Raw genomic sequence first — 14267 nt, forward strand, 5'->3', positions numbered from 1 at the left:
GCTATTAATGGGAGGAGTTTTGCTGTTGAACTTTCATATCCAGGATCAGTCTTAATTTTCTGTCAGGCTTTATTTTAAGAATAAACTCCATTTGGTTACAGTTTTCACTGTTCTAGATCCAAGCAGTTCAATGACCTTGAAGAACAATAGAATCATATGATCTTCAAGTTAGAGGAAGTCTTATAAGTAACATAGTCAAATTGTCTTTTCTGTGGTGTCCCTGTAACAGACCATCTCCTGATGCCAGGAAGTATATGCTGTCATGGTATGGCTCTAGAACGTTTTAATCCTGGCTGGCCACGTACAAGTTGTGTGACATCATTTCTAGATCTTTTCTAAACCTCATTTCATCATCTGTAAAATGGAAACAAAATACTACATGCACATATGTGAAGAACCTACTCACAAGAGGTGCTCAATAAATTCTAAGCATATTGTCATCCTGATTATTATTTGACCATTTTTTTCAAAAACATGATGTTTTGTGCAGTTTATCAGTTTCTGATGAAATATTTAGGTTGAATGATTTCTGGTTGTCTATAATTATCTCTAATTCTAGGCTCTTCAAGTCACTGAAAATGCCCTTTATGACCACCTTATATTTTCTCCTTTAAGTTTCCACATGGCAATATTTACAGACTCATAAATGTGATGATTATGACTACTTTTCTCATCTTTTAAATGAGAATATTAATAGTATTTATTTCACAGAATTGCTGTGAACATTAAATGAGATAACGGTGGCAAGAAAGAACATATTGCCTGCTCTGTAGTGAATATTATATAAATAAAAGTTACTATCCCATATTATTATAGAGCTTGCAAAAAAGTTTCCTCTTTTTTTGGAAAATATACGCCATTCTTGAGCCATTTTGAACTTGTGTTCTCTATATATACATATTCATATATATATAGATACATATGTATCTATATATATACATACGTATATATGTGTGTATATATATATACACATATATATGTATATATATACATACACATACATATACATATAAATATATATAAATACATATACACACATTTATATATGTACACACATATATATGCACTTCTGTACAGAATTTTTTGAACATATATATAAGTATTAAAAATTAAGTTAAAATTAATATGTAAAAATGTATATAATATATCAAATATATAAATTATATACAATATATAAAATAACTTGGTACATGAACAAATTCATCAGCCTCATCTAAAGCCTACAGAACCTTTTCCTTTATTCAAAGAAATAACAGGCAAAACAACCTCTTCTCAATCAGTTTAAAACCAAATTTTAGAAGATATTATTTCTACATAATAATAAGTTCTAGGTATATGCCATTCTAAAAGTTTCTTCTTGAAGGGGAAAGGGAAAAGAGAGAAATATAAAACCCATATCCTAGGAACTATCAAGGACCTTGATGTAAAAGAGTTAAATTAAACCATTAGTATAAGTACTCAAATTGTATCTTTTGTTAGCAATGTATATTTATTTATTCATTTATCCCTATTTTATCAGAGCAGGCAATTTATGTCTCTTTACCTAAAATTGGTTAATGGGTTTGGCCTTTTCAAAAATACTCCATGCACTCATTTCAGCTTTAGCTTCTTTGGTGTGGATGTAGTGTGTGAATTTTTTGTGACAGTAAGCCAGTAGTTATTATGCATGGGGGACTCTGGTAGAAATGCAGTATTTTGTACTAATTGCTAGCAGAACGATCTGTAATATCAGCTGTATGATTTGTCCCTTACATGTGCCCAGCTATAACGATCTGAATTTAGTACCGCATTTGTTAATATTAGACACAAATTTATCCTGACACTTTTATAGGCAAAGCCTCAGAAACATTTAGTCATGCAAAATATAATCATAGTCTTGAAATATTTGCTTTTGCTTCCATGCAGTTTAGGCAGGATCTCACATTACAACCTTATCTCTTACTGAATAGAATGGTTTGAAGAGGTTCTTTTGGGGTCCTGATTATAAGATAGGTGTTTAATTTACACTGAGTTGTTACTGCACCCTTATCAAAGAACAATTGTTTACATAACGTGAGTATTCCATGTCTCTATACACTCTTCAAAGCTTCGCTCTCATAGTGAATTAAATGTGGTTTTACTTTGCATCCCACTTTCAGTGTTTGTTGCCAGACATTTCAGACTTTTTGAGGGCAAATAAAAGTAACTTGTGGTATAAGTAAAATATTTTGTGTCAAAATAAAATAACCAACCATTATGTAAAAGGCACATTTCCGTATGTGTTTCTCTTATAACTGCATGAACTAGACTTATATAGAAGCTTTGAAAAAATCCCCATGGCTGTCATATCCATAAGTCTTTCTGACCCATTTGGACAGATGTTACTATATTACTTGGAGCATACCATAAAACTTCCCTCTCACTTATGGAAATGTGCTCATACTTTGTTCCCCAAAAAGCAAATGCAGAGACCATAACACATGAGATAATAATAGACCTTTGGACACAGAGACATAAAATGGAATGTATGAATCCTTGGAAGAGCAATTAAATACATTTTCATTTCAACAACTGAAGATGAGGAACCAAAACAGATGGGCAGGGGGGTAGAATAAATGAGAGAAAAATCAGTATTTATCATGCCTCTTGGCATTCTAGCTCACCAATTTACTCTGTAGTGTATTACAGTAAATCAGATCTAGTTCTGCATTCCAGTGCTTGATTTATTCTTGTATGAAGTAAACACTGAGAAAACTCTTCCCTGGAAATTTCTGGAGCCATCAGTGAGGAGCCTCTAGCCACACTATTGTCAGTGAATTGGCTCAATTTCTTCTTGGAAATAGGTAGGTTATCAATTATAAATACATTAGAGAAAGGGTTAGCAAAGGATTCCTGAAGAACACACTGCCCTAAAAAGCATGGCGAGACATCCTATTGTGAAGTATCTTTCAAGATCGTGAAAGTGAAAAAGAGCATATTGCTTGCTCACATCCTGGGAACATCTGCCCAAAATCCATCTTCACTAGAAGTTGGATGGAACTTTCTTACAATGATGAACTTGGCCTCAATGGGAAAGGAACCTCTGTTACCTTCCTAACTTTTAATAAAATTAATCATCTTTACTAGTATTTGTTTTTAGCCTGTGAATTTCAACTCGTAAGTCCCTGATCTGAATTTGAACTCTAAATCACACTTGACAAAACTTGGGACAGAGTACCTGTTGTGTATCGCTGCCACTCCAAAATCCAATAGCTTAAAACAACAACTGTATATATCCTCGGGCTTCTGTAGATTGGCAATTTGGGCTGAGCTCCAATGGACAGTTCTTTTGTTGTCATGCCAGGGAGGCCTTATTCACATAATGGGGCCACAGCTGGAATGGTGGGGCCTGCCTTTCTCTTGCTCACAGCTGCCTCTCTTCCTCAAGAAGGCTCATCTGGGATTATTCATAAGGCTGTGGGGTTCCAAGAATGTGAAAGCAGAAAATGCTGAACCCCTTGAAGCTGTGGCTCAAGAGTCCCACGGTATTCCTCTGACACCCTCTGTGGGTCAGAGTGTGTCATAAATTCAACCCAGATTCAAGGGGAGAGAAATGGACCCCACCTCATACTGGGAGAGCAGGAAAGAAGTGGTGACCATTTTTAATCCACTCCAGAATCGAGCATTGCCTTTATCTGGTCTGTAACCCGTCTGTGTTGTTTCTTTCTTGATAAGATTTTATATCTTTTTTCTTGCCCTTCCTCCAGCCCAATAACTCTTTCCTGGGTCAAAATTGAATTACCTCAAAAGAAAAAGAAACTGAATTATTTTATGCGGGCATAGTAACAACCATCTCCCGACATTCGTGGTCTCTGCCTCTCTAATCACAAGACAGTTTTCTTTTACCATTGTTTTTATTGTGTTCTCCTGTTCCTCACCTATCTGTGTGGCTCTCTCATTCCCATCTCATTATCACTTTCTTCCATTTAGACAATTCCTGTGTGACCACTCTGTTTCTTCCTCTCTCCCTCCTTCCCTCCATTTCCCTCTCTTCTTCTAACACTTTGATCTTCTCCAAAATACTTTTTGCTCTTCTTTACAAAGATAGTAGTAAGCAAATATATTTCACTATGTCTGCTATGTGCAAGGCACCATTCCTAAACACTGTGACCAAAGGTGATTGAGGTCCCTTCTCTGGTGTGGAAGAAGCCATAAAGTAATAAGATAGTCATACACGAAATTAGTAAGATACCAAGACAAAGGGAATGCCAGGGTGATTGGGGGAGACGGTAATTTCAGAGTCATCATGGCCTTCCCGTCTGAGGAAGTAACCCTTGAGCACTTGACCTGAACATCCAGGAGCCACATAGGGGAAGATGGAGGGAGAAGTGTCCTAGGCAGAGGAGACAACACGCAAAATGATATCTTGCTTCTTTAGACTAAGCATCCCTGAAGCTTATCATCTCGAACAGTGGTTCTAACCCTGGCTGCATGATAGGATCCTCTGTAATCTCTTAAAAATCCTGATTCCTGGGCCTTACCCCAGACCCAAGAAATCAGATGCTCTGACGTTGGAGGTGGGAAGAACGTGGACATCTGTATTTTATAAATCCCCACATGGCTTTAATGTGCAGCCAAAATGGAGACCAACCAGCCTGCAGCACTGCTTTTCAAACACTAACATGTATAGATCACATGGGAATCTTTCTAAAATGCAAATTCTGATCCACTGGATCTAGAGTGGCCCAAGATTGTGCATGTCCAATAAACTCCCAGGTGACGTCACTGCTGCCAATCTGGTTACCACTAGACCAGAAGTATTAGTATTTACCTGAGAGCTTGTTAGGAAAGCACGTTCTCGGTCAGAGAATCAGAAGCCAGAACATTCTTCAGATGATTTTGAGACCCACTAACATTTGAGAACCAGACTGTGTCTTGATGTTTAGGCACAGTCAGTTCGGCACCTAATTATGTTGCAGGTTGTGTTTTCTGTGAGTGTTTCATGTAGACAAGCGTGTTAAAGCTTCTCCAGGACTCGCATTGAACTGGGAGCGGGAAGGTGCGATGCTGTGTTCTTTACACTGAGTTTCCATGCAGAGCAAGTTCCCTTTCATTCTGGTTAGCAGAAGAGGAAGAGAACACAGCTCTAGTCCCACACTTCGGCTCCTGCGTCCAAAGCCTCTTTGCTCACTCCGCTGGAGAAGCTCCTGCAGGTGCAGCTGTACAGTTGCAGGTATCACCTGTAAGGAGCTGATTTATTAAAAGCCCTGCTGGGGCAGTTTAATCCCTGTGAGGGGATATTGTAACTCACCTCTAACTGCTGTTCTATCAAAAAATCACCCTCTGTACTACTTCTCTTTAGTTACAAGCTTCAGTTAATAGTTTTCTCTCCATTAGGCAGCTCAGGGGAGTGCTGTGAAGAGACCTAATTGAATTCTTGCCAATTTGGGGCATGGTCCAAACCTGCTCCAGGCTTGGTATCTTCCATGTTATGTATTTACCTCTCTTCTAATATGCATAGTTTTGATACCTCCTTCTGTTGCATATATGCTGGAAATTATAACCATATCCATAAATGCATATCATAAACACGGTAGGACATGCTCCTTGGCATGGAGAAGCTGCATCTCACTGCTCTGATGCAAAGGGTAGAGGAAAAAAACAATTGAACTGAAAAGTTCGAACTGACTACGGATATATTTAAAATCCTACAAAAGAATTCATGTCTTTTCATTGTAGAAATCCTACTGCTTATGAAACGAATCTAATAATGAAAAGGCAATCCTTTTTTTTTTTTCGCTCTAATGACTCTACCACCAGCCCCCCATCTACCACACCAAATTTGAGTAGTCCTCTTTCTAATTGTTGGAAATATTATACATAGAACATTAACACTTTGGGCTGCTTAAGGAATAACATTTTCCTGGCCCTTCACAATAATTTAGCCACAAGGCTGGATGGGGTTAATTAGCAAAGCAGGAATTTGTGAGAGCATGTGGAATGACGGGTGCTCATGGGCTGAAAGCCTAAAGAGAAGTTGGCAAGTACATAGGTAAGTAAGTAAATAAATCAATACATTATCACGAGCAAAAGACCACAAATTATAAAAAGCAAAGTTCTTTCCCTTTTCTTTTTTTTTTTTTTTTTTAAATAATTCTTTTCAGTAGCTGTCAAGCTGAAACGTTGTACAGTTTGGGGATATGCGGTGTACCCGGTACGCAAAGTGGGTAGAGACCCAGTTGCTACAGATACTCCACATGCATTTTTAGACACTGGAGCATGTTTTATTCCCTAGTTCCAGATGTCCTCTAGATTGCTTATGCGGAAATTCTGGAACATTTATAATGTTGTGTTGCACGCCTTACCTCTCGTACTTCTGCAATATGCTTGTTTCCCTCAAAATCCGTTTGCTCCTCCTCTTTGGTTCCTCAGCTTATGTCGCTGTCCATATTTCAGCTTTCTGGGCAACAGGCATGTCTGCTCTTCTGTTGTTCTTTTCGTTCTGTTTTTTTTTTTTTTTTCAACTGTCATCCATCTGAAAGCATTAATTGTCTAAGATGAGCAGCAGCATCTCTAGCAGAATTATACTTGGGCCATAAAATATTTCATAGCTGAAATCTCTGAACATCTGCCTGGGATACTTAACAGAAGTAAATATTCTGTGTTGTTTCCCTCTCACAGTTTGTGGAGATGAATGCACGGGCCTTCTTCTCGGTGACTTGGCTCGCCTGGAGCAGATGGCCATGAGCGTCAACCTCACTGGCCCGCTGCCTGCCCCATATACGATGCTGTATGGCCTTGAAAATAGGACTCAAGAACTAAAGGTAGGTTGGAGCAGTGACAGTAAGAGCCAGGGAAAATATGACAGAAGCTTCCCAAGGGGCCATCATTGAGAAATTTTTCTTCCCATCGCCGCAAATCAAGGAAAGCAGCGAGTGAGGAAATTCAGAGACTTTCTAAAGCAGTACATTTCAAATTTGAGCACTATAATATACAGATTGTTATAAAGGGAAAGAGGCTTATGTACCCCCAGTGCTTGGCCTAAATCAGCTTTATTATGTTATTTAAATATGTACAAACATAAAATCAGGTATGAATTCCCTATACTTAGAGCTCTATAAAATCAAAACACATTAATCCTTACAAAAGCCTAAAAAAAACAGTAAAATTAAAATTAAAAACATTAATATAAAATAACAGATGATTTTTGCTGAAAGCAAATTGCAACAAGAATCCTGACTACTTCCACACGGGTTCTTTGATCAGTATGTTGCATGTAACTTGTACTATTCCACAATATGAACTACAGAGCCCCTTGCAAGGGGCCCTAAAATGACATTTGGCATCACTTGACAAGTTCAATGATTTATGCGCTCGATCTGCCATATGATCAAACATGCATGCAAAGATAGGTTTTGAGATCCTGTGATCCTATCCGTCTCTCAGGTGCCCAGCCTGAGTTCCAGAAATGCTTACATTAACATTTAAGTTTCCTGTCAAAGTGAAAGCACAAGATTAAAATTTGGAACTGGAGAGCTAGCAGACCTTTGAAAATACTTCAACAAGAACTAATTTGAGTAACACTAATCTAAAACCTTGTGGAACCTTGTGGTAGTTGGTGGGATAGGAGGAAACGTTAAGGAAATTAGGGTTTCATCTAATGACAAAATGAAAAGTAACTACTGTATATACTATCAGTCAGTGGTCAGGTGTTTTTTGTTTTGTTTTGGTTTGGTTTGGTTTGTTTTTTTTTTTTTTGTTTGTTTGTTTGTTTGGTTTTTGAGAAATTCTGGATGATTTCAGTATTGTTCTTGGTCCCCTGGGGGTTTCATGACTCCTATCCTGTGGTCACTACCCTCAGGAAGCTTACAGTCTATGTACTTAAAACAATAATTAAACAATCAGCATAATCACCATGTGCTTTATAAAAATTTGATTTACAATAGATTACAAAGATTGGAGAAATGGGTAATATTCAGAATAACCAGAGAATGCATTATTAATGAGAGCATCATTTGTGTTGGAACTTGAAGGATAGACACAATTTTAATAGGCAGAGAAATATTGGCAAGGTCTGGAGGAAAAAACCTAAGACTTATTCACTAGGCACTGGCAGATATTCTTCTAGGGGAATATATTCTGTAATCTGGATCATGGCCTTTAAGGTAAGCATTATTATTCCTCTTTTCCAGAAGAAGAAACCAATAGCGATGACAGTGAGACTAACACTTACTGATGATTATCTCTGTGCTAAGCAATTAAGTGACTAAAGTCTTACATGAATTATCACACATAAATCTTACAGAAACTCCAAGAAGTAGGAAAGAAATACGGTATCTTTTATGTTTTGGTTTTGGTTTGTTTGTTTGTTTGTTTGTTTTCAGGTAGGGAAACTAAAGCACAGAAAAGTTAGAGACACAAGATCACATAGCTACTAAATGCAGAGCCAGGATTTGAATAGAGGCCACTGTAATTTTAGGGCTGGTGAGGATGAAACCACCTTTGTAAAGCTCAGAGAGAGAAAATGACTTCCCTGGAAGGGCCCAGCCTGCCAGTGATGTGGCCCTCCTGGCCCTGGGCTCATACATGCTCTTGTCATGGAGGCCAAGAGAGCAGGTGAGCAGAGGCGGAGCTGGGAATTCACAAGGCCTGTCTGTTCGATATCAGAAGGCAGCATGCTAGTAAAACATAAAGCTAGAAACTGGAGTGGAGCAGGGTGATATGAAGGACAACCTTGAAAGCTAGTCAGCGGAATCTGAGTTTACCTTGTAGGCCTGGCATTCAGGAATGTAAAGAGTCTTATAAGGAAGACGCTGGTCATTTATTTTCCTTATTCCCCCTTAACCATGGTTTCAGTTACCCACAGTCAACCATGGTTCACAAGCAGATGAGACTCCTTCTGACTTCTCACCAGGTCAGTAAGTAGCCTGATGCTCCATGACAGTGCCTGTGTCATTCACCTCACTTCATCTCATTATGTAGGCATTTTATCGTCTCACATCATCACAAGAAGGGTGAGTACAGTCCAGCAAGATATTTTGAGAAAGAGAGAGAGAGAGACTACATTCACATATCTTTAATTACAGTATGTCTTTATAACTGTTCTATTTTATTATTGTTGTATATTTCTTACTGTGCCTAATTTATAAATTAAACTTTATCGTAGGTACATAGACATAAGGAAAAAATGGTATATACAGAGTTCCTTATTATCAGCAGTTTCAGGCATCCACTGAGAATCTTTGGATGTGTCCCCTGTGGATGAGGGGGACCTGCTGTACACAGAAGGAATACAAAGAAAGGAAACTAAACTAGGAAAGCCAATACTTCAGGAGGACATAAGCAATTTTTAAAATAATACATAAGCACCAGATAAAGGAGCAAAGGCCCTATGGGAAAAGGTTCCAATCTGTGGCTGTCACCTAAGCCAGGCGACACAGTACTTCCCGAGGGCTGACTGAGTGCTGGTCAACACAACCTTGATTTTCCTTAAAGCGCAGCCTTTCTTGATTCTGTGTTTTTGTTCTTCTTCTACAATTTATTTAATACCCAGATGCTTGGTATCCTATTTCGATATTTTTAGATGGTAATATTTTACCTCTTTGTTCAGTCCCTTTCCTGTGTCACTGCTCTGGTTGCAGCCAGAGACCACAGAGAACAGAGCCTTTATTGACTCATTGCAACTAGGGACACCAAACACCTTGGGGAATTGGGGCATGTCTCAATAAGAGGGTAGTAGAAATGACTTAGAGCATTTGGGTTTGTGCTCGGTGTTCGGGGGCAGGTTTCAGGAAGCAGGGATTTGGGCTGGGTTAGGAATTGGGGATAATTGATTCTTCTAATGAATCTTATCTAGAAGGAGGGAAGAACAAGGGAGGCTAACGCTATGTTTTCTTAAGAGGCAGTGGTCACTCAGATTTGACAGCAAATGAATTTTTGGTATTTTTGTGGTCTGCACAGAGACCATGGATTTGTCTGTGTGTAGACACGATTATGGAATGGTCTCGTGTTTTCTTTCATTCATCACTGTCAGAGAGTGACCCTGTCTAACATTAGTGTTCTGTGAGATTGATTACGTTCAACAGGAGAAGAAAACAGCAGTGCTATGAGTGGCAGACCAGCTCCTCCAACATCGAGGCCAGACCAGTTAGTTAGTGCCCGGCCAGGTCCCTCTGTCACAGTCTCCCGTTCTCTTTCTTTCTTGTAAACAGTATCTCTGTTTGGTTGAAGTGGGAGCCTGAAACAATCATGCATGGTTCATCTTGACTGTCCCCCTTACTGGCCATGTGGTCTTGTGTAAGTTTTAACTTTCTTAGAGCCATAGTTTGCTCAGACAGAAGACAAAATAGCATTTACCTTATACAACTGTTGTAGGAATTACGTGAAAAAAAAAAAAAAGCCTAGCACAGAGTAATATCTCAATACATGACTGCAATTTGTATTACTTGCCAGGATATTCTTCTGCATAGCACTTTGTAGATATGTGCCCAATTGAAATGGTTTCTTTATCTTTTCTTTGAAGGTGAGAAGGCTAAATACCTCGGATATAAAGGGAAACTGTTCTGTTAAATGTTCAACCCCATGATCACTGCAAAACCATTTACTAAAATGTTTATGGAAATGTTTTTCAGCATTTGCTCTCACCTCAGCGAGCCCCAGAGAGGCTCATTCAATTGGCAGAGGGCAATCTGAACACCCTCATGATGGAAATGAATGAGCTTCTGACCAGGGTAAGTTGGGAAGACCACGAATCCTCTTAAAGCAGATAGACCCTAAATGTTAATGAAAATTACATCACATTTCTGAAATGCAAATCTTGTTTCTAATTCCCAATTTGGTGCACAAAGTAAATGTATTTTGATCTGCCACTGCTTCCTCAAAGAAAATCTTAGCGTCAAAGAAGTTTGTGAAACTTGGACAGTGTCAAGGACAAAGGCTAAAAATACCAGAGTTGACAGTGTATTTTGAAAACTCAACCCAGTCGCATGTAAAGTCTTTATCAATTCTGAATTCCAACAGCACTGTCTTTGACTATGTAAGGGAAAAGAAAAACAAATGAAAATACTTACAGACGCTTTGATCTCATCACGGGATATTTGCATTTGTATAGAAATAGTCTAAATCAGTATTCCTACACAAAAGAGGAAATCTTTATTGTGAAAATCCAAAGCATTTAAGACCCTTTTAAAAGTTAGAATGTAAAGTCCATGTTACATTTATCAGACTTTTTAAGGAATTGGGTGTTTTCAACTTTCAAAACTGCAAAAGGGTAAAATTTCTTTTTTGCTATTAGAGAATAAAGAAAACAACAAAATTTCGCCATCTTGTGGCCAGAAAACTGCATGAACAGAAAACTGACCTGTAATTTAGGCATCCAGTCGGATTATCTAAGAGCTTTAAATGGCAAAGAATATTGGAGCTAGAAGCTCTTACATATTATCCAGTTCATTTCTTCTTTATTCGTTTAAGAACAGATACCTCACGTTGTGACAGTGAAATGAATTACCGATGGCTACATAATTCACTAGACTCAGGAACCTAAGTGGAACCTAGGCTCCAGATTCCCATTGGCCTAGTAAGGTTTCCACCACACAAGCATGCTGCAGGGTTTAGGAAAATTTCTGTAGGGAAATCAAATCAGTTTCTGAGCACAGAACGCTAAACAATGGCCTTGATATCACAAATAGCATATTAAACACTTTTTCAGAATCTTGTACCAGCAAGATACAGAATAGGGTTTCTTGCCAGATGTAGTTAGTATTAATTAGATTAATGTACACTTATCTCCTATTAATTTAATAGTTAATACTTTTGTATTTGTTATGTAAATACAAATAAATAAGAAATTTTCAACCAATCACAGCAAAGTAAACTCAATTCAACAAGCACTTCTGAATGTTCGCCCAAGCTGGGTGTTTACAGACGAAAGATACAAATGAAGCTGTCTTTGTCTTCAATGAACTTGAATCTAGTTTGTGTGTGTGTGCATGTGTGTATATGTGTGTGTGTACATATGTATTTAAATGTATGGAGAGTAATATGGGACAACTGCATGCAAATATATAATAAAACATTAAATAAAAAGAGGAACAAGAAATGCACCTGAGAAACACATGCAAATGAAGTGTTAATCTTGTTATGTTAATTAGGGAATATTCCATGGAACAGGGGACACTTCATTTATTCATTCATTTTATCAATACTTATTGGGCATCTACCATGTTCTAGGTACTCTGTCAGAATGACAGACACTGGGGATAGAGGTATAAACAAACCTGACACAATTATTATCTCAATGATCTGATTACAGCCTAATGATCTAAGCCTGGAAACATAAATATTTTACTAGGAAAGTCATACCTTTATTATGTGTTAGCCTACATCATCTCATCTCTTCAGCAGACTCTCCAATAGTGAATAAAATTTTAAAAATAGACTTTATATGTTAGAAAAGTTTAAGGCTAAAAGCAAAGCTGAGGGGCACCTGGGTGGTTCAGTCACTTAAGCCTCTGACTTCGGCTCAGGTCATGATCTTACCATTTGTGTGTTCGAGCCCCACATCAGGCTCTCTGCTGAGCCCGTTCCAGATCCTGTGTCCTCTTCTCTCTCTCTGCCCCTCCCCTGATCATGCTGTCTCTTTTTCTCTCTCTCTCAAAGTAAATAAGCGTAAAATAAAATCAAAGTTGATTGAAAGTACAGAGTATTACCATATACCCCCAATCCTACACATACATATCCTCCCCCATTATTAACACCCCCCACCCAAAAGGGGTACATTTGTTACAATAAATGAAGCTACATTGACACATCATTATCACTAAAAGTTCATAGTTGACTTTTGGGTTCCCTCATGGTGTACATTCTATGGGTTTTGACAAATGTTTAATGACCTGTCTCCACCATTATAGGATCATACAGAATAGTTTCACTGCCCTAAAAACACTCTGTGCTCCAACGACTCACGACCCCTCCTCTCAAACCACCGCAAAACTGATCTTTTTACTGTCTCTATAGTTTCGTCTTTTGCAGAGTATCGTATAGTTGGAATCATACAGTAGCCTTTTCACACTGGCTTCTTGCACTTAGTAGGATCCATTTAAGTTTTCTCCATCTCTTTTCATGGCTTGATTGCTCATTTCTTTTTTAGCTCTGAATAATATTTTCCATTGTCTGATTGTACCACAGTTTATTTAGCCATTCAGCTACTAAAGGACATCTGGGTTGCTTCCAAGTTTTGGCAGTATGAATAAAGCTACTATATACATTTGCATACATAAGTTTTCAATACATTTTTGTAAATACCAAGGAGCTGAATTGGTGGATCATATAGTAAAGTGTGTTTCATTTTGTAAGAAATCACCAAACTATCCTCCAAATTGGCGGCACCATTTTGCATCTCACCAGCAATGAAGAAGAGTTCTAATTGTTCCACATCCTCCCCAGAATTTGGTGGTGTCAGTGTTTTGAATTTTGGCCATTCTAATAGGTGTAGAGTTGTATCTCCTTGTTTTAATTTATAGTTCCCTAATGATATATGATGCCAAGCATTTTTTTCATATATTTATTTGCTATCTGTATGTTCATCATCTTTGGTGAGATGTCTGTTCAGATCTTCACTATGGTCTGAGTGTTTCGTCACTTCCAAAATGCCTATGTTGACGTTCTAACTGCCAGGATGATGATAATAGGAGACGAAGCCTTTGAGAAGTGATTAGTTCATGAATGTGGAGCCCTCATGAATGGAATCAGTGCTCTTACTAAAGGAACTCCTATAAAAGAGAGATCCTTTTCCCCCTCCTTGCCATATGAAGACACAGTGAAAAATGACACCAGGAAGTGAGTCCTCACCAGACACCGAATCTGCTGGGGACTTGATCTTGTACTTCCCAGTCTCTAGAACAATGAGAAATAAACTTCGGTTGTTTATAAGCCACCTAGCGCATTGTATTTTGTTATGACAACCCAGATGGACTAAGTCTTTTCTCATTTTTTTTTTAGTTGTGTTGTTTTCTTATTGAGCTTTAAGAGGTCTTTGTATATTTTGGATCATAGCCCTTTTTCAGATATGTCTTTTGCAAATATTTCCCCCCAGTCTGTGGTTTGCTTTCTCATTCTCTTGACAACATCTTTCACAGTACAGAAGTTTTTAATTTTAATGAAGTCTAACTTATCAATTATTTCTTTCATGGATTATACCTTTGGTGTTGTATCTAAAATGTTGTCACCATATTCAAGGTCATCTGTATTTTCTCCTATGGTATTGTCTAGGTGCTTTATAGTTTTGTATTTTACAATTAGGTCTATGATCC

General features: G+C 38.0%; 1 protein-coding gene across 5 annotated transcripts in view; it reads left to right on the plus strand.

Annotated features, from left to right (window-relative positions):
* Nucleotides 1–14267, plus strand: part of LAMA2 (laminin subunit alpha 2) — a 609603-nt gene that overhangs the window by 449816 nt on the left and 145520 nt on the right. For all 5 annotated transcript variants that reach the window (XM_042987144.1, XM_042987146.1, XM_042987145.1 and 2 more), the window contains 2 exons: nt 6640–6782; nt 10590–10688. In XM_042987144.1, the coding sequence (XP_042843078.1) occupies nt 6640–6782; nt 10590–10688 (242 nt within the window). The remainder of the gene's footprint in view (nt 1–6639; nt 6783–10589; nt 10689–14267) is intronic.

Source organism: Panthera tigris, chromosome B2 (genome assembly GCF_018350195.1).
Source record: "Panthera tigris isolate Pti1 chromosome B2, P.tigris_Pti1_mat1.1, whole genome shotgun sequence".
Taxonomy (NCBI): domain Eukaryota; kingdom Metazoa; phylum Chordata; class Mammalia; order Carnivora; family Felidae; genus Panthera; species Panthera tigris.